Below are 20,202 nucleotides of genomic sequence, written 5' to 3' on the forward strand. Positions count from 1 at the left end.
AGGCCACAAGATGGGAGCAAACAGCAACTTTTATGGAACCAAGTTTTCAGATCATGTCCCACCATCCCAACAAGCTGCAGAAGTAGAACATGATGTTCAAATCAGATTTGTGTCTTTAGAGATTAAAGGGTTGGTTCACAGTTTGTTGTAAAACAGTAGTAGACTGAAACAGGCTGTAACATTCCTTCTGTTCATATAACATATATCATAATGATGTCACTCCCATGTTGTATACTTTTTAAGACACTCCACACATGTATAATATAATGTGCTTCAAAATGATAAGAGCCCAAGCAGCTCACATACAATGCATGAACTGACATTTATAATATTTTGAGGGGGATTCCTCAGATGCAATAAGCACCTTTAAATATGTCAGCGATTGTGTGAATGCAGGAGGTTTGACGGATGACTCTGGCCTCACTTTGAGTGAGGCCGCCCCTCACACTGAGGGGCGGTTACACCTCCACCTCCACCTGAACATTATGCTTGAGGCTGATTTAATTTGGTGAACTGGGAGAGGATGAGTTTACTCTACCTGGAACCAGCCGGACTTCCTCCTCCCTCCTCTTCCTCTCAGGGATGTGGTCTTCTTCAGGGTCTCCTCTGATCCACCGCTGTGTGGAGAAACACTGGAGACACAAGAAGCTGCCACCTGTGCATCTGTTTTCAAATATTATATCAAATGTTGGATTACATAAATATATTACATTCAAATATAAACCAGTAGGTTTCTGTTTTAAACGATGATTTATTGTGTTTTTAATACTCCACAACATGAGTGTAATAAAGGGAAATCATACATAAATATCTCAAGTATTTGAGTGTATTTAGATCTGTACATTTCAAGTTATTGTCTTTTCAGAGACTTCAGACTCAGTCAGCTGGTACCTGGTTAACACAGATGTTCACTTCTCTGCAGCCAGAATTACTGCAGTTTACAGTAAATTAAGTATTTTAATGAGGAACAGAGAACAAACAGAGACAATGACCATTGTCTCTCTTTAAAAGATCAACCAAAAATACATTTACATTGTTGTTTGTTATTGCATCATTACTTTGAAATGATTAAAGTCTTCTCAGCCTTAAATTAACTAGAACATCATCTCATTATTACACAATACATACATTATGCCGACTCATGACATTGATAGAACAGTTATGGCCTCTACTTGTTTTGCCAAAATACAAAAATAATTGAATCCTGATCCCAACAGAACTATTTGATGAATCTCACAGGGTGTCCATCATGAATATGAGCAGCTTGAAGAATAATCTGTAGTTCCTCCATAAGTATCATCACACCAGCTGACTACTGTAAACACAGTGTTATCACAGTGTCATCTAACCATCAGCAGACAGAAGACATCAGCACTTCACTGCCACACCGACGACGGATTCACCACATTTCAAACCGCTTGTATTTCTTAAAGGATGTTCTGTCCATGAAGTGGTTAATGAAGAGTCTAGAGAGAGAGAGAGAGAGAATATGATGGAACAGGGTTCACTGATCTGTGAGAACTGTGTGGATTAATGCCCGGTACTCACCGCACAGTGACCATGGAGGGGTTGATGGAGACCAGCTGGAGTAAGTTGTCAGTGGAAGCATCAGTGATGTTGTTGTGACTCAGACTGGAACACAGAGGAGCATTTGAGACTTTATATGTGGAGATTCGGGTTTATTCGTAGGGTCACTGTGTATCTTTGAGCTGACTCCAGCTGACTACCTGCGTCACATAGATTTCTGTCACATGAACACATTACAGATGGACACTCACTCCAGGACTTGTACTTTGTGCAGATGTGTGCTGAGGTTGAGCAGCATCTGGTCCGTGAGCTGACAGTGACTGAGGTCCAGCTCAGTGAGCCCCTCAGAGAACTCCAGCATCAGGGACAAAGCTCCACAGGCCCTCTGATCCAGTGTGGTGTGACTGAGGTCCAGCTCTCCACCCAGGGCTCCACAGAGGGACACTGCTCGTCTCACTGTGTCCCTCTCACTGTTCACAGGAAGCAGGGACAGCAGCTGGAGGAGGACGGCTTTACTGGCTCTAAACAGGAGAAACAGAGCAGACTGTTGGGATGAAGAAACATGGAAAAAAAGCTTCTTCTCTGGTCCTTCTGTGGTCTTTCCCACCTGAGGAGGACTCCGTCTAGGACAGGAAACAGCAGGTCCAGTCCGCTGTCCTCCACCTCACAGTCCTGCAGGATGAGCTCTGCTTTCTGGCTGCTGCGTCCCAGGATGGTGGAGACGGCCCTGCAGTCCTCAGCAGTCAGCCTGAGAGTCTCCTTGAGATCCAGCTCCACACAGGAGGAGCAGGACAGATCCAGCCTGTGCTGCACGGTCCTGAGCAGGTGGACCGCCGCCCCCTGCTGGGCGTCAGAGGCAGCACAGCTGTGGACAAACCTCAGCAGCAGTTTCCTGTCAACACTGGAGGAAAAATACATCCAACAATCAAACAAATAAGAGGAGCATAAAGGTGCATTGATCAGATACCGAAATTATCTGCAAATATATATATATATATATTCCTCTGTGAACTCTATGTGTTCACAGAGGAGTGTTGGAGCGTACTGATACTAATGTCTGACCTGATTTGAGAAACTTTGTCCAGCATAAAGAGGATGGACTCTACTTCCTCTGCTGGTACGGAGGTCCACAGGAGGTTCAGTTTAACTCCGTCGCTGTGTCTGAGGGTGAAGAGCAGAGCAGCGCAGTCCACCGAGTCCATCCCTCTGCAGGTCAGGTCAATCTCGTGATCCAAAGACCTCAGTAAACCGGCTACAAGAGGAGCGGCTCTAGCTTTATAGATCTCTCTGATGGCGGTCAACACAAAGCTGGGAGAGAACCTGAAAGACACCAGAGGTCTCTGTTTAGTGAGATCAAGCCACAACAACACGTATAGACATGATTAAACAGGATGATAAAAAACCCAAATAGATCACCCTTTGAACACAATCCTGTCCAGAAAGGGAAGCAGACGTGTGACGCTCTCCTGTAAGAAGCGGTTCCTCCTCAGGTTCACCGTGATGGTGTGAGATGATGACGACTTCTGAAGCACATAGTGAAGAAGCTCCCAGTTCAGACAGAAGCTGCTCAGGTCTCCACCAACCTTACTCAAGATGGACCGGGTCAAGACCTTGTCCTGGATTTCATGGAGGGAGAGCAGCTGCTGGAAAGTCTTCTCACTCAGTCTGCAGATAGAAAACGTATGAATATCTGTTAGAAGAGTCCAGGATGAATACATCACATCAGTATGGAATCCTTCTACCTGATCGTTAGAGGGCCATCATGAAGCAGCAGTGGGAGGAGATCCAGAGCAGGAGCACTGAACTCAGTCAGGTCTAACCGTGTGACTGTCCAGTATCTCAGCAGGGAAGCCAAACTACTGACAACCTTCAACAACACTCTGTGTGACGGCTGGGCTTTCTGAGGGGAGAGAGAAAGCTCTTCCACAGCCAGCCGACGGTCCGCTTCCCTTCTTCTCACCCATCGACACAGTAGCAAGGCCATGTCGCTGGAAAGCCTGGAAATAAAGAGGAATGAAGTCACACAACTAACTGGACATTCACAGTGGAAAGGATGGAGTCATAAGAACTAAAGGCAGTAAAGATATGAAGCGTACCTCAGACTGTGTACTTGTGTTGCTCCTCTGAAGAGGAGGGAGGCTCCTCTGACAGACATCTTTCTGGCTGTGAGGATGAGATCCACTTTAGAGCCACAACGTCTGAGAACTGTCCCCACAGACCGGCAGGTTTTCCTGGGTAAGTCTCCCGTTAACCGGAGGCTGAAGCCCAGCAGCTGCAGCAGAGAGGACAACTGCTCGGCCTCCTCTCTGGATCGGACACAGATCAACGAACACACTGTCTGGAAGAAGTCTGGATCACAGCTGAAACAAGATGGATGAAGTGTGAAACCAGCAAAGACACAGTACGAGACACACTGCATGATAAACCATCTCATGAACAATGTCTGTCATCAAGGGTGAAATTTAGAGAAAACAGAGAGTGATGTAGTATTGGCTGTAATATCACACTAGATCAAAATACTGACAAATACTTCTTCTTTATATACAGTATTCTTAAATATCCAGTATTCATCAGAGTTACCTGAGCTGTGAGATAAAAGGCAGACACTGTAGGAAACTCCTCACTTCACTCTCTTCATGTGAGCAGCCTCTCAGCTTCACTTGTTTCTTCTCTGGTTGGAGTTTCATCACTTCCAGGAGGATGGAGGTCTTTCTCTCTGAGAGGTTTATGGACCAGACTGAAGGAGCTGACTGGAGAACTGACTGTAATGATGGAAGGAGACTCAGACCTGTTTCAGTCTCACAGTCCTTCAGGTGGGAGAACAGATCCAGCAGGAAATCACTCTGATATGTGTCATCATCATCATATAAAGGGAATGTTTTGTATGAGCACACTGATGATAACAGCTCCAGCATCTTCTCTCCTGTCTGTTCTCTCTCTGCTGCTGCACAGAACAGATTCCCAAAGAACTTGATTCCTTTAGAACGATCTAACTGGTGATGATCAATACTGAAATAATAAAGGAAACATTTAGTGATTTGGTTTCATCTGCATAAACACAACAAGTCACTACTGATGGACTCCATCTTGTACATGTGTGTACTGTGAACAATCTAATGACAGTATTTGTCAGAGTTACCTGAGCTGTGAGATAAAAGGCAGACACTGTAGGAAACTCCTCACTTCACTCTCTTCATGTGAGCAGCCTCTCAGCTCGACTTGTTTCTTCTCTGGTTGGAGTTTCATCACTTCCAGGAGGATGGAGGTCTTTCTCTCTGAGAGGTTTATGGACCAGACTGAAGGAGCTGACTGGAGAACTGACTGTAATGATGGAAGGAGACTCAGACCTGTTTCAGTCTCACAGTCCTTCAGGTGGGAGTACAGATCCAGCAGGAAACCACTCTGATACATGTCATCATAATTCAAAGGGAATGTTTTGTATGAGCACACTGATGATAACAGCTCCAGCATCTGTCCTGTCTGTTCTCTCTCTGCTGCTGCACAGAACAGATTCCCAAAGAACTTGATTCCTTTAGAACGATCTAACCGGCGATGATCAATACTGAAATAATAAAGGAAACATTTAGTGATTTGGTTTCATCTGCATAAACACAACAAGTCACTACTGATGGACTCCATCTTGTACATGTGTGTACTGTGAACAATCTAATGACATGTTGACTGAACATCATGTCTGGACTTTGACTGACTCACAACACAAACACTCTCTGGACTTACTGCAGCTTTGCTTCCTGCTGGTTTAGTTCACTTCATATCATTTTGTAATGATCGCTGAAGTCTGTCTTTGTGTACGGTAATTGTGAATGAGGAACCTGTTGGTTATTATTTTCCTTCACATATTTAAAGTGCTTATGAATATGATCAGCTGCCTGTAATGATTACACAGGATATGAATAGGGTCTGTTATTGCTATTATTTTATTTTACCTGGTTTGTATAAATTGTGACGGAGAGAAACTTTCAGCGTGTTTTTGTGTTCAACCATGTAATGCAGTCAGATGTAGTGTCTGTACACCAACTCAGATCCGCCCGTGACCTTTCATTTTAGGTTAATGTACTTTTCCCTTTTTTAGGTTTATATAATGAGGTGAATTGTTACAATTTATAACACACTGATGTTATATAATAACAACATATTTTCTTATGTTTTCAGGTTTTATTTCTAATCTGCTGAGATGTAAATAAAATAAAGCCAACAGCAGTTTTACCTGCAGGTCTTTTCATGTGTGTGTGATGTGTTATTATGTGTGTATGAGGAGGTATTAGCAGGACTGAGCTACACTGTTCTTATTATTAATATTCACATCCTTTATTATTCTCATACAGGCAGCAGACTGTGACATGTTTCCAGACTTGTTGCAGTTTAATAAGTCACATAAGAAGCTGTGTCCTCCCAAACTCTTTGCTCTGCTTCACTGGTTCGGTCAGACAGAGACCTTCATTCAGACACGTTAGCTTTACTGACGGTGATGTTTCATGTTGAACGTCAGACGACTAGAAGCATGAGTGAGTGGTTTGACACGAGGTGCACTGGAGTAAGAGCATGATTATACTGACTCTGTTATTTATTGAATGGAGATCTACTTCTGAATGTAGAATGCATTCTGAATCACAACACCACAAATCTGACTGAAGCGTTTTAGTGCTGCAGCTGGTCGTGGAGAAGAAAATATGATCCACTTTAGTTTAATAACTGTTGGGTTGTTTAGTCTATAATAAAAACTCATGTTTTATCAAATCATGTAAAGTAAAATGACCTTACCTGAGCTGTGAGATAAAAGGCAGACACTGTAGGAAACTCCTCACTTCACTCTCTTCATGTGAGCAGACTCTCAGCTTCACTTGTTTCTTCTCTGGTTGGAGTTTCATCACTTCCAGGAGGATGGAGGTCTTTCTCTCTGAGAGGTCTATGGACCAGACTGAAGGAAATGACTGGAGAACTGACTGTAATGATGGAAGGAGACTCAGACCTGTTTCAGTCTCACAGTCCTTCAGGTGAGAGAACAGATCCAGCAGGAAACCACTCTGATATATGTGATCATTATAATTTAAAGGGAATGTTTTGTATGAGCACACTGATGATAACAGCTCCAGCATCTTCTCTCCTGTCTGTTCTCTCTCTGCTGCTGCACAGAACAGATTCCCAAAGAACTTGATTCCTTTAGAACGATCTAACCGGCGATGATCAATACTGAAATAATAAAGGAAACATTTAGTGATTTGGTTTCATCTGCATAAACACAACAAGTCACTACTGATGGACTCCATCTTGTACATGTGTGTACTGTGAACAATCTAATGACATGTTGACTGAACATCATGTCTGGACTTTGACTGACTCACAACACAAACACTCATCCTGTCTCTGGACTTACTGCAGCTTTGCTTCCTGCTGGTTTAGTTCACTTCATATCATTTTGTAATGATCGCTGAAGTCTGTCTTTGTGTACGGTAATTGTGAATGAGGAACCTGTTGGTTATTATTTTCCTTCACATATTTAAAGTGCTTATGAATATGATCAGCTGCCTGTAATGATTACACAGGATATGAATAGGGTCTGTTATTGCTATTATTTTATTTTACCTGGTTTGTATAAATTGTGACGGAGAGAAACTTTCAGCGTGTTTTTGTGTTCAACCATGTAATGCAGTCAGATGTAGTGTCTGTACACCAACTCAGATCCGCCCGTGACCTTTCATTTTAGGTTAATGTACTTTTCCCTTTTTTAGGTTTATATAATGAGGTGAATTGTTACAATTTATAACACACTGATGTTATATAATAACAACATATTTTCTTATGTTTTCAGGTTTTATTTCTAATCTGCTGAGATGTAAATAAAATAAAGCCAACAGCAGTTTTACCTGCAGGTCTTTTCATGTGTGTGTGATGTGTTATTATGTGTGTATGAGGAGGTATTAGCAGGACTGAGCTACACTGTTCTTATTATTAATATTCACATCCTTTATTATTCTCATACAGGCAGCAGACTGTGACATGTTTCCAGACTTGTTGCAGTTTAATAAGTCACATAAGAAGCTGTGTCCTCCCAAACTCTTTGCTCTGCTTCACTGGTTCGGTCAGACAGAGACCTTCATTCAGACACGTTAGCTTTACTGACGGTGATGTTTCATGTTGAACGTCAGACGACTAGAAGCATGAGTGAGTGGTTTGACACGAGGAGCACTGGAGTAAGAGCATGATTATACTGACTCTGTTATTTATTGAATGGAGATCTACTTCTGAATGTAGAATGCATTCTGAATCACAACACCACAAATCTGACTGAAGCGTTTTAGTGCTGCAGCTGGTCGTGGAGAAGTAAATATGATCCACTTTAGTTTAATAACTGTTGGGTTGTTTAGTCTATAATAAAAACTCATGTTTTATCAAATCATGTAAAGTAAAATGACCTTACCTGAGCTGTGAGATAAAAGGCAGACACTGTAGGAAACTCCTCACTTCACTCTCTTCATGTGAGCAGACTCTCAGCTTCACTTGTTTCTTCTCTGGTTGGAGTTTCATCACTTCCAGGAGGATGGAGGTCTTTCTCTCTGAGAGGTCTATGGACCAGACTGAAGGAGCTGACTGGAGAACTGACTGTAATGATGGAAGGAGACTCAGACCTGTTTCAGTCTCACAGTCCTTCAGGTGAGAGAACAGATCCAGCAGGAAACCACTCTGATATATGTGATCATTATAATTTAAAGGGAATGTTTTGTATGAGCACACTGATGATAACAGCTCCAGCATCTTCTCTCCTGTCTGTTCTCTCTCTGCTGCTGCACAGAACAGAGTCCCAAAGAACTTGATTCCTTTAGAACGATCTAACCGGCGATGATCAATACTGAAATAATAAAGGAAACATTTAGTGATTTGGTTTCATCTGCATAAACACAACAAGTCACTACTGATGGACTCCATCTTGTACATGTGTGTACTGTGAACAATCTAATGACATGTTGACTGAACATCATGTCTGGACTTTGACTGACTCACAACACAAACACTCATCCTGTCTCTGGACTTACTGCAGCTTTGCTTCCTGCTGGTTTAGTTCACTTCATATCATTTTGTAATGATCGCTGAAGTCTGTCTTTGTGTACGGTAATTGTGAATGAGGAACCTGTTGGTTATTATTTTCCTTCACATATTTAAAGTGCTTATGAATATGATCAGCTGCCTGTAATGATTACACAGGATATGAATAGGGTCTGTTATTGCTATTATTTTATTTTACCTGGTTTGTATAAATTGTGACGGAGAGAAACTTTCAGCGTGTTTTTGTGTTCAACCATGTAATGCAGTCAGATGTAGTGTCTGTACACCAACTCAGATCCGCCCGTGACCTTTCATTTTAGGTTAATGTACTTTTCCCTTTTTTAGGTTTATATAATGAGGTGAATTGTTACAATTTATAACACACTGATGTTATATAATAACAACATATTTTCTTATGTTTTCAGGTTTTATTTCTAATCTGCTGAGATGTAAATAAAATAAAGCCAACAGCAGTTTTACCTGCAGGTCTTTTCATGTGTGTGTGATGTGTTATTATGTGTGTATGAGGAGGTATTAGCAGGACTGAGCTACACTGTTCTTATTATTAATATTCACATCCTTTATTATTCTCATACAGGCAGCAGACTGTGACATGTTTCCAGACTTGTTGCAGTTTAATAAGTCACATAAGAAGCTGTGTCCTCCCAAACTCTTTGCTCTGCTTCACTGGTTCGGTCAGACAGAGACCTTCATTCAGACACGTTAGCTTTACTGACGGTGATGTTTCATGTTGAACGTCAGACGACTAGAAGCATGAGTGAATGGTTTGACACGAGGTGCACTGGAGTAAGAGCATGATTATACTGACTCTGTTATTTATTGAATGGAGATCTACTTCTGAATGTAGAATGCATTCTGAATCACAACACCACAAATCTGACTGAAGCGTTTTAGTGCTGCAGCTGGTCGTGGAGAAGTAAATATGATCCACTTTAGTTTAATAACTGTTGGGTTGTTTAGTCTATAATAAAAACTCATGTTTTATCAAATCATGTAAAGTAAAATGACCTTACCTGAGCTGTGAGATAAAAGGCAGACACTGTAGGAAACTCCTCACTTCACTCTCTTCATGTGAGCAGACTCTCAGCTTCACTTGTTTCTTCTCTGGTTGGAGTTTCATCACTTCCAGGAGGATGGAGGTCTTTCTCTCTGAGAGGTCTATGGACCAGACTGAAGGAGCTGACTGGAGAACAACTGACTGTAATGATGGAAGGAGACTCAGACCTGTTTCAGTCTCACAGTCCTTCAGGTGGGAGTACAGATCCAGCAGGAAACCACTCTGATATGTGGGATCATCATAATTTAAAGGGAATGTTTTGTGTGAGCACACTGATGATAACAGCTCCAGCATCTTCTCTCCTGTCTGTTCTCTCTCTGCTGCTGCACAGAACAGATTCCCAAAGAACTTGATGTCTTCAGAACGATCTAACCAGATATCATCAATACTGAAATAATAAAGGAAACATTTAGTGATTTGGTTTCATCTGCATAAACACAACAAGTCACTACTGATGGACTCCATCTTGTACATGTGTGTACTGTGAACAATCTAATGACATGTTGACTGAACATCATGTCTGGACTTTGACTGACTCACAACACAAACACTCATCCTGTCTCTGGACTTACTGCAGCTTTGCTTCCTGCTGGTTTAGTTCACTTCATATCATTTGATTTCATGTTTGAGATTTGAGAGTAAAATAAATCCACAATATATAAATATAAATAGTGGAACAACAGCAGCGAGACAGAAGTTATACAACACAACTAAATGTTGATGATTCAGAGGACTGACATCTGTTTAATTCATTCATGTTTAACATTACTGTGAAATATAATTAAAAGAGATGTTTGTTACTTAATGTGTCAAAAGATATTTTATGTTTCAAGGTTTATTTTTGTGTTGTTGTCTCAGAGCCACATTGTTCCATTAATATTATTCACTTCATTGAATTATTCTCATACAGGCAGAAGACTGTGATAACTGTGATGATACATTATTACTGAACTGAGACATTATATTCATCTTTATCTACATTATGTGTATTTGTGAATGAAAATTAACTATTTTAGAAACACTGCAGATTATGAAACAGGTTTACTGACAAACCTCTGAAGAAGAAGCCACATGTTATAATTAAATATCCAGTATTCATCAGAGTTACCTGAGCTGTGAGATAAAAGGCAGACACTGTAGGAAACTCCTCACTTCACTCTCTTCATGTGAGCAGCCTCTCAGCTTCACTTGTTTCTTCTCTGGTTGGAGTTTCATCACTTCCAGGAGGATGGAGGTCTTTCTCTCTGAGAGGTTTATGAACCAGACTGAAGGAGCTGACTGGAGAACTGACTGTAATGATGGAAGGAGACTCAGACCTGTTTCAGTCTCACAGTCCTTCAGGTGAGAGTACAGATCCAGCAGGAAATCACTCTGATATATGGGATCATAATCATCATCATCATATAAAGGGAATGTTTTGTATGAGCACACTGATGATAACAGCTCCAGCATCTTCTCTCCTGTCTGTTCTCTCTCTGCTGCTGCACAGAACAGATTCCCAAAGAACTTGATTTCTTCTGAAGGTTCTGATGACTGAGGTACAAAACTGAAATAACGAGGATAAAAAAACATGTGATGCACCGTTTGTATCAAACAACACTTAATATTTTTCAAAACTGTAGAATAAAACTTCTAGTTTCTAGTGAAAACAGAAATGGTTAGAAAGGTAACCAGTTACCTGAGCTGTGAGATAAAAGGCAGACACTGTAGGAAACTCCTCACTTCACTCTCTTCATGTGAGCAGACTCTCAGCTTCACTTGTTTCTTCTCTGGTTGGAGTTTCAGCACTTCCAGGAGGATGGAGGTCTTTCTCTCTGAGAGGTCTATGGACCAGACTGAAGGAACTGACTGGAGAACAACTGACTGTAATGATGGAAGGAGACTCAGACCTGTTTCAGTCTCACAGTCCTTCAGGTGAGAGAACAGATCCAGCAGGAAATCATTCTGATATGTGGGATCATCATCATAATATAAAGAGAATGTTTCATGTGAGCACACTGATGATAACAGCTCCAGCATCTTCTCTCCTCTCTGTTCTCTCTCTGCTGCTGCACAGAACAGAGTCCCAAAGAACTTGATTTCTTCAGAACGATCTAACCAGAGAGGATCAATACTGAAATAATAAAGGAAACATTTAGTGATTTGGTTTCATCTGCATAAACACAACAAGTCACTACTGATGGACTCATGTGTGTCCATCAGTATGTGTGTACTGTGAACAATCTAATGACATGTTGACTGAACATCATGTCTGGACTTTGACTGACTCACAACACAAACACTCATCCTGTCTCTGGACTTACTGCAGCTTTGCTTCCTGCTGGTTTAGTTCACTTCATATCATTTGATTTCATGTTTGAGATTTGAGTGTAAAATAAATTCACAATATATAAATATAAATAGTGGAACAACAGCAGCGAGACAGAAGTTATACAACACAACTACATGTTGATGATTCAGAGGACTGACATCTGTTTAATTCATTCATGTTTAACATTACTGTGAAATATAATTAAAAGAGATGTTTGTTACTTAATGTGTCAAAAGATATTTTATGTTTCAAGGTTTATTTTTGTGTTGTTGTCTCAGAGCCACATTGTTCCATTAATATTATTCACTTCATTGAATTATTCTCATACAGGCAGAAGACTGTGATAACTGTGATGATACATTATTACTGAACTGAGACATTATATTCATCTTTATCTACATTATGTGTATTTGTGAATGACAATTAACTATTTTAGAAACACTGCAGATTATGAAACAGGTTTTCTAACAAACCTCTGAAGAAGAAGCCACATGTTATAATTAAATATCCAGTATTCATCAGAGTTACCTGAGCTGTGAGATAAAAGGCAGACACTGTAGGAAACTCCTCACTTCACTCTCTTCATGTGACCAGCCTCTCAGCTTCACTTGTTTCTTCTCTGGTTGGAGTTTCAGCACTTCCAGGAGGATGGAGGTCTTTCTCTCTGAGAGGTCTATGGACCAGACTGAAGGAGCCGACTGGAAAAGTGGCCTCAGTTTTGGAATGACAGCTGAAAACCCTTTAGTCTCGACATGCTGATAAAAGTCAAGAAGGGTGTTATTTAAGTCAGTGGTGACAGAAAACAATGAGAAGAGCGTCTTCACTTCATTGAGAAAGCTTTCTCCTTCATGAAGTGCTGCATTCAGGCATAAATCCATTAACAGCTGCTTCTTCTTCCTCTTCAGTGTCCGTTGCTCCTGGTCCTGTAATGCTGGACCTCTGTGTGTCATCCTGAAGCTGCATGATAACAAACAGATGTATCAAACAGTACATGTACTGTAAAACTCTTTAGCATCAACGGTTTTACAAAAGGATCAAACTTAAAGTGTGTGGAATCAGCATCACGTAAAAACAGAAGCTCCATACCTGAGTGAGCTGATGTGTGGCAAAGCCTCTAAGAGAGACGTGCACAGACTCGGGCAGACTGGAGATTCTCTCTCCCAGTGGAGGCAGACATTAACCTTCATAGGAATCCTCTGCATGACTCTCACTGCTCTGTCAAACAGCTGTCTTTGACCCTCAACTGGAAGGTGCAACTGATTTCCATCAAGGCCAAGTAAGCTGATGTGGTCCATCTGCCCGTCACTCAGAAGCAAAACCCTCCACAGCTGCAGCAGCAGAGAGTCACACCTTTAATTTGAAGAATAATCAGAGAACACTTCCTCATTATTAAAATAACCGAGTCGAGAAACAGTAAAGGATCATAAAAACGTGTTTACGCACAGATGCTACAGCTAAATTGAATTGATTTCTATTTCCTCATCCTCAATACGTCATGTATTAATTAATGAAAATAAGTGTTTACAAATGAAGAAGAACAGTTCAATTGTACTTAATTAGATTTGTTGTAACCTTAACAGTCATTAGACACTTAAAACACATGCTCACTCATACCTTTGGATGTTTTGAAGGCATCCAAATAGTTGTCTCATTCCTTGTTCTGATACCATGACGTCCTCAAGGTTCAGCGATATTTTCCTCTCCGTCGACTGAGCGACCACATAGGCCACAGCACAGCATGTGAGAGGGTCCAGACTCTCTCCACTGAGATCCAGATGGTAGTCCAGCTTGTCCAGGAGGTTCATGCATGCTTCAGGACACTGGGACTCATACAAGCACTGGCATAGGAACAGTATGTCCACATCAAGCCCACTGTCCTCAGGACCGGCCTCATCTTTCTCACACAATGTGTCGATCATTTCCTCAAAGAACCAGCTCGATGTATTCTTGAGCTCCTGAGCTGGAATCAGACACGTCATGAGACTCGGGCTCTTAGTCATCAAACTAGACCTCTTCACATTTAACAATCTACACATGAAAGGGATCAGATGTTTCATGTGTTTCTTCTCCTCAGTGAGGCATTGCTGAAACACATCTTTGATTTGATCTGGATTCTTCAAGAGCCACAGCGCTGCAAAAAACTCCTGCATGGTGTAATGGAGAAATGCATATGTGGTGATTCTCTCCGTGTGGGCGACTTTGATAACAAGTGGATTCAGGAAGGAAAGGACACAGCTGTCTTCACAGGGACGTTCTGTCAAGTTCACAGATTTTCCTTCAGTTGCATGAAAAGCAACCTCAGCCAAAGATAGTATTTCATTCCTCTTGGTGTCGATGAAGGAATTTAGATCTTTGTTTTTTGTTTGGCTGTTGATCTGAAGGCACTGGCGAACAATATTGATGTAGATGTCAGCTATACTGCACGGCTGTGGAGAGTCTTCTGGTGTCTCAGATGAAAAGCAGACAGACACCATCAGTGCATACATTGGGACATGGCAAAGAGTGAACAACTCCACGTTGCTCAAAACCTTCTTCTGTTCCTCTCCGAGCATTGCAGATAAGTATGTTTTTATGGCCTGCTCACTAAAGCCTTTCACTTCCACTCTGTGAAAGTCTTCAGAAGGGAAGTCTTCTTCATCATCCGGCCTCAAAGTCACAATGATCTTGGCCTCAGACAGTAGGTCCTTCTTTACAATCCTCTCCACCACTGATGGATGGTCAGACAGATCTGTGATTCCATCAAAAATGAGCGTGACTTTGTCAGAGTTCTTCTTTATGTCCTGTAAAACCTCTTCTTTGCCTTCTTCTGGTTCACTGTACACTCCGAAGAGAAGATCCTCCAAGTTCTTGATGTCGGATTTTTTTCTCATGTCAAAGTAAAACATGTAATCAAGCTCCTTATTGTCTCTTTCTGCCCACAGTTTCAACATTTGGTGAGTGACTGCTGTCTTTCCAATCCCAGGTTTACCAACCAACAGTATGTTTCTACCTGTCTTCAGCAGGTCACTGGGGGAAGTTTCTGCTTTGTTCTCGGGGATGTATGTCCTTAACTTTTTAGGGCGACTCTTTTTGCCTTTCCTGCTCTTGAAGTTCTTGACTTTAACTGGAGAAGAAATGTTTTGTGTGTCTAACACAAGTGACGTGTACGACAGATCGGGCTTATTGTTTCCTTCAAACAGATTCTTGTTTGCCGTCCAAAACTGTTTTGATAGTATTTGTGCTTTTGACTTCAACTTTTCTTGATATGTGTGGCACGGCATTGGGCCTAAAATAAAAACAATAGTGAGTAAAATAAATATACTATATATATATATATGATACTACAGCACAGTATTTGCACTTACACACATTAAAAGGTAACTTTGGTATTTTTCTACCTGGAGCATATTTTCCCATGTTTTTGTGTCCAAGTGACTAATGGGGACAATATTTTTGAATTGGTCCAGTATCAGAGAACCCTGGGGGTACCCTGATATGTCAGATATGTGCAGTGAATTAAAAACCACAATATTTACCTCTGAGTAGAAGTATAAAGTATTAGAAAATAGAAATACTCAAATAAAGATTAAGTATCTCAAATTTGCATAGAAAATGTTTATTGACAGCTATAGTTACTGTCCATTGTATTTGTTATTCTTGTTTTGTTTCTTACCTATTTGGTACGTGTTTAAAATAGATAAATGAAAATAAAGTGGAACAAATAGTTGTCACTGTCTGCATGAATAGTATATGACTGTATTAAAATAATGCACGAAAGGCATATTGTTTGTTTTCATGATCTCCTTTCCTTTGGTAAAGGATGGTGCAGTGCATCCTAAGCTAAAGGAGATAAGAAGCCCCATAAAGCTAAATAATAAAGAAGAACCACACACTATCAGTTAGAACTGTGCTTTCACATACCTTTTAAGTAGCTCGTATCTGTTTGTGAGTCTTCGTTGAAGGGAAAGCAGCTGATCCAGTGGTGAAGGTCAAAGTTCTTGGTCTCAGGAGAAGCTGCAGTCGTTTTCTTCGGGAGAAGGGATGTCCTCCCTGAGTTCCTCTTTCTCGTCACATCAACAATCCAGAGGAACTGGTAGCAGGCTGCTTCACCCTTTCTTATCACCGAGTCCAGTATTTTTCTGCGTTTATTGTAGTCATTTCGTTCTGCCTCTATTTCGCAAACTTCCTCATCCCTCAAAATGCCTTTCTGATTCAAGTTCTCCAGAATCACTGAGAGATTCTTTAATTCTTCCACGAGATACCTTCTGGCATTTTTGACGTATTCTAAGGCAGACTGTGTTGTACAAGCCATGTCTCCTTACTTCTGTGTGTTCTGCACACGGATCCAACTTCAATGATCTGGAGAACAAAATAAAAGCTTACATAAAAAGTGAATTACAACAATGAGTCTGACTGTGATGTATGAACTATTATGTAAAACCTCTCAAATCTTTCAGAGTGTCTAAACATCATGCAGCTGATGCAACATTTAAAAGTTTATCAATTCCAAAATGTCTGTCTGAAGAATGTGCTTCCCAAGATAAGAGGGTGGGGAACCAAACATCCATGTCTCATATTTACAGATCTATCTCCACACTACATCTATACTGTCTGCAGAACAGGAAAACGGCCTGGCTGAACCCGCTCGTTTTCTCAATGGTGTGCCTTTAACTGAAACATGCTTAAAGAAATCTGTGCCTGACTGATATGTAATGAAAATATATTCAGGGCAGGAGGAGTTGGCATGGATGTAAAATTATGCTGCATATTTAATCAATTAATTAGTATTTCTCGACCCAATCATCTTAAGTAATTTGTTCTCACTGATTATCTTTCAACCTTGACAATTTAGCTTCTATGCTTTCTCCCTACTTTGAGATTGGAGAAGGTGCACATCTTACAACCTTTAAAAGAAAACTTAACACACATTTTGTAATAATCACTTTTACCTTTTGCATCTTTTACTCTCCTACAGTATTAACTGTTACTTTTATTATAGTAAGTAGCTTTTATTTGTTGCATTTTTGTTAGTTATGTTTCTAATTTTGCATCTTCCTACTTGTATATTGTGAGGCATATTATTGTTTTTGCACAAACTATGTTATTATAAATAGTTTCATTATTCTTTTGAAGTAAAAAAAAAAGTTTTAAAGGTTAGAAAAAATACATACATACAGCAGTAACAAAGAAGACAGCGACAGCTAAACAAGTGATAATTGAGGACCACACTGAACACACGCAGGTTGTATATCTGACACACTTACACATAGTTGTGGACCACACTGAACACATGCAGGCTGTATATTAGACACACTTACAGAGTGGCCTCAAAGTTCCTCCTGATGATAGACTCCATCAGCTCTTCATTGCCTTTAGTTGTGATTTCCCTGATGACAAGAAAAAAGTCAAGTTAAAGCAGCCTGAGATGAAAACATACTTTTTTACCTCTTATGCACTTTTTTCAAGTGAATAAAACAACCTAAGATGTTGTTTTAAGTATTTATTCTCCTAAAAAATACAAAGTATTGAACATCAACTAAACATAACACAGTACAGGACAGTGTTCTTTTCAATAAACATGCAAATATACAACATTATTTAATACATGAGTTTCTGTCAATGTAACTAGCTGAGCATTTAAATACAAATACACCTAATTTGTCACATATCCTTCACAAAACAAACAGCTTTGATTATATATATATATATATATTAGTGTTGGGCAACGATTACAATTTTTAATCGCGAGTAATCTCATGATTTTTTGGCATTTACTCGCATTGTTATGCGCAAAGTTCCATAATGAATTATAAAGTAGTGTATTGCGCACTTTTATTTAAAAAGTACTGCGATATGAACAAAAGTGCAATAACATTTGGTTTGCAAACACTTTAAACAAATAAGGTGTTTTTTAACAGCAGTATTTCTGTTACACAGTAGCAGTTAAAATACACTTATAATGATTCTGATAATAGATATTCAGCCGGTGTTCACAACTTTATTTTCATGTGTGTAAGAGATGCAATTTGAAATATACACCTTGAAAGCTGCAAACCTATCTACTTCTTTTTTTTTTTTACGTTTGTTAAATTCTCAGTAGCGATAACTAAATGATATGCTTATATCAAACAAAAAAAACTTTAAAAACTTTTGGTCAGACACATATGCAACGCTGATTACCGTAATATGTGTGGTATTTGTAATAAATGTACGTTGGTACGTCGAGGGTGATAAGAAGCTGTACATGGAGGGACTTAGGACCCAGGGGCTACTCTATTGGGTTCCATATATTTGCCTCACCAGCCACGAACCTCACCGCACGTCACTGATTACCACCTTGGTGTTAACACCTGTGACACTTTGAGGAAGTACTGGGGTGTTAGTGAACTCAAACAGTCCTAAATCTGAAATAAAGCGGTTTACACGAGCTACTAAAATCATGAAATGGACATATTTCTAAACATTGTAATCATCACAGGTTTATTATCTAAAATGATTAGTCTTTGGACTAGGCCTCTGTGGTCTGTTCCTCTTGATCTCCCTTTAAAAACACGGTTCTTCTCTTCTTCCTCACTAGAAACGCGCTCTACAAGAACAGTCCATGAGCAGTTACCTCTCCTGTGTGGCCCAGTGGGAGCCTCTTGTCCCTCGGGGAGGTGGACTGGGCTTCTCTCTGTGTCCGCAGGTCCAAATCGAACAGCCTCCTTCATGCACGATGTCTGAACGTTTCCTGCTCCGTTTTTACTTTCACTTTCTCAGACACTCCCGCTGCTGGAAGAGGCCACACGAGGCCACAAGATGTCGCTATTGACCAGCAGACAACAAGCTGAGAGATGAACTCCAGACTCTGAACCACGATCTAAACCAGAAGTAATCCTCCAGTTATTATTGGCTTTTGGTTTTGTGTTTATTCACGTATCTTTACTGTTATAAATGACACAAATGTATTTATTGCACCACACCTCAGAGGTATTTATTGTACTTCTACTGCACTACACCTCAGAGGTATTTCTTGTACTTTTTACTGTACTACACTGTAACACGTTTGCAACTTACTTGAAAACTTGAAACTTGAAAACAGCTGAAACATAAGTTGCAACTCCTAATTATTGTTATAAGTGACTTATCTTTTCAAAATCGAACTTGATCTGGAATCAAACAGTTGGGCTGATTACCAAGGCAACTAATACAGAGGAAATAAGTGTTTAACCTATAACAAAAATCATGTGAGGCACATTTAAATTCTCTCAAAAAGCACTTTAAAATATCTCCAATATCTAAATTTACTTCAATTTAGTCTCCACTGTCTGTGAAAATATAAATCAGTAAGAAGGTTTAAAAAATGTGCATCATCAGCAACATTAGGCTCGTGTTTTACATCTTAAAGGATGAGGAAGAGTCCTAATTCAAAGAGGAATCTTCTGGGTCAGGTAGAGATGACTATCACCTTGCTGGTCGTTGTTAGACTCCATAGATTTATTCCAGAGTTGCCACTGTAATACAGCAACAAAATAAATAATGAATTAAAATAACTACAGTTGGGAATGTACAATAACAATGCGTATAAAGCTGATAATACCACAGTCTGTCAAAACAAGATATGGAGTGAGAGTGTGAGAGTTCACTGACCTATATGAAGTTCCATTCAAAGTCAAGAAGGTTCTTCGGTAGCGAGGAGACGTGTGTATTGATGGTGGTAGACTTCTTCTGGACTAACACACGTCTTCGTGGAAACAACCTTGCCCCGTATGGGCTTTGTTCCTCTCTCTGGATTAATACCAATGAAGTGTCTAAAATCAAAATAGTTTAAGATCAGAGACTTAATGAAAAACTATTAGGAACATTTTGTAGTCTTAAAGGGGTAATTTCGGGTTTTTTAACATCAGGTGTCATGGTAATTAGGCTAAAACATGTCAAGAAGAAGACCAGTATAATTACTGGCTACATTTCTGTACCACCTGTATCAATGTTTGCACTGACATTTCTAATCTTAAACCAAACCGCAGTTTATATTCAACACTAAAGAGCAGTCCACACACTCTTCTCAAAGATAAACCACCTTCCTACTTGAAATGATCCCCTCACTATTACCACCTTCAAGTTTTTTAATGTTTTTGGGGCATTTGAAGCTATTAACAAGGCGCAAAAGGCTATCAGCTAGCTCGCTAGCAACAACCGCTTGGGAAGAAAATTCCCAGATGATAAACGGCTAGAATTTTTAAACACAGCTACTCTAAAATTCAAG

The 20,202-nt window shown here is 40.1% G+C and overlaps 2 protein-coding genes and 1 long non-coding RNA gene across 3 annotated transcripts; all 3 read right to left on the reverse strand.

The window, feature by feature from the left end:
* Window positions 1–747: 747 nt before the first annotated feature.
* LOC306715186 (uncharacterized protein) lies at window positions 748–5,072 on the reverse strand. The gene is made up of 10 exons (XM_079185469.1): window positions 4,667–5,072; window positions 4,108–4,536; window positions 3,624–3,887; window positions 3,270–3,524; window positions 2,944–3,192; window positions 2,590–2,847; window positions 2,135–2,428; window positions 1,779–2,048; window positions 1,549–1,632; window positions 748–1,466 (listed from the first exon to the last, which is right to left on the reverse strand). Exons 1-10 carry the CDS (start codon window positions 4,996–4,998, stop codon window positions 1,400–1,402), a joined length of 2,502 nt encoding a protein of 833 aa, XP_079041595.1. The 5' UTR covers window positions 4,999–5,072; the 3' UTR covers window positions 748–1,399.
* A 1,336-nt stretch (window positions 5,073–6,408) lies between these two features.
* LOC306715195 lies at window positions 6,409–10,049 on the reverse strand. Its single transcript, XR_013767663.1, has 3 exons — window positions 9,624–10,049; window positions 7,967–8,395; window positions 6,409–6,738 (listed from the first exon to the last, which is right to left on the reverse strand). It is a non-coding gene; the product is annotated as an uncharacterized lncRNA (long non-coding RNA).
* Window positions 10,050–11,341: 1,292 nt separating this feature from the next.
* LOC306715274 (nucleotide-binding oligomerization domain-containing protein 1-like) lies at window positions 11,342–18,679 on the reverse strand (the record flags this gene model as incomplete). Its single annotated transcript, XM_079185589.1, has 7 exons — window positions 18,571–18,679; window positions 17,276–17,344; window positions 15,879–16,316; window positions 13,593–15,243; window positions 13,065–13,328; window positions 12,507–12,935; window positions 11,342–11,780 (listed from the first exon to the last, which is right to left on the reverse strand). Exons 3-7 carry the CDS (start codon window positions 16,267–16,269, stop codon window positions 11,342–11,344), a joined length of 3,174 nt encoding a protein of 1,057 aa, XP_079041715.1. The 5' UTR covers window positions 16,270–16,316; window positions 17,276–17,344; window positions 18,571–18,679.
* Window positions 18,680–20,202: the final 1,523 nt, after the last annotated feature.

The sequence above is a fragment of the Pholis gunnellus genome (genome assembly GCF_910591455.1).
Source record: "Pholis gunnellus genome assembly, chromosome: 24".
In the NCBI taxonomy this organism is placed as follows: Eukaryota; Metazoa; Chordata; class Actinopteri; order Perciformes; family Pholidae; genus Pholis; species Pholis gunnellus.

Excerpts from the sequence above, each read along its gene's own strand:
- LOC306715186 (XM_079185469.1), bottom strand. The coding sequence starts at position 4,998 with ATGCTGGAGCTGTTATCATCAGTGTGCTCATACAAAACATTCCCTTTG. Across the intron at positions 3,525-3,623 it reads ACACAAGTACACAGTCTGAG|GCTTTCCAGCGACATGGCCT; the intron begins GTACGCTTCATA and ends CTTTATTTCCAG. Across the intron at positions 1,633-1,778 it reads CACAAAGTACAAGTCCTGGA|TCTGAGTCACAACAACATCA; the intron begins GTGAGTGTCCAT and ends TCTGTGTTCCAG.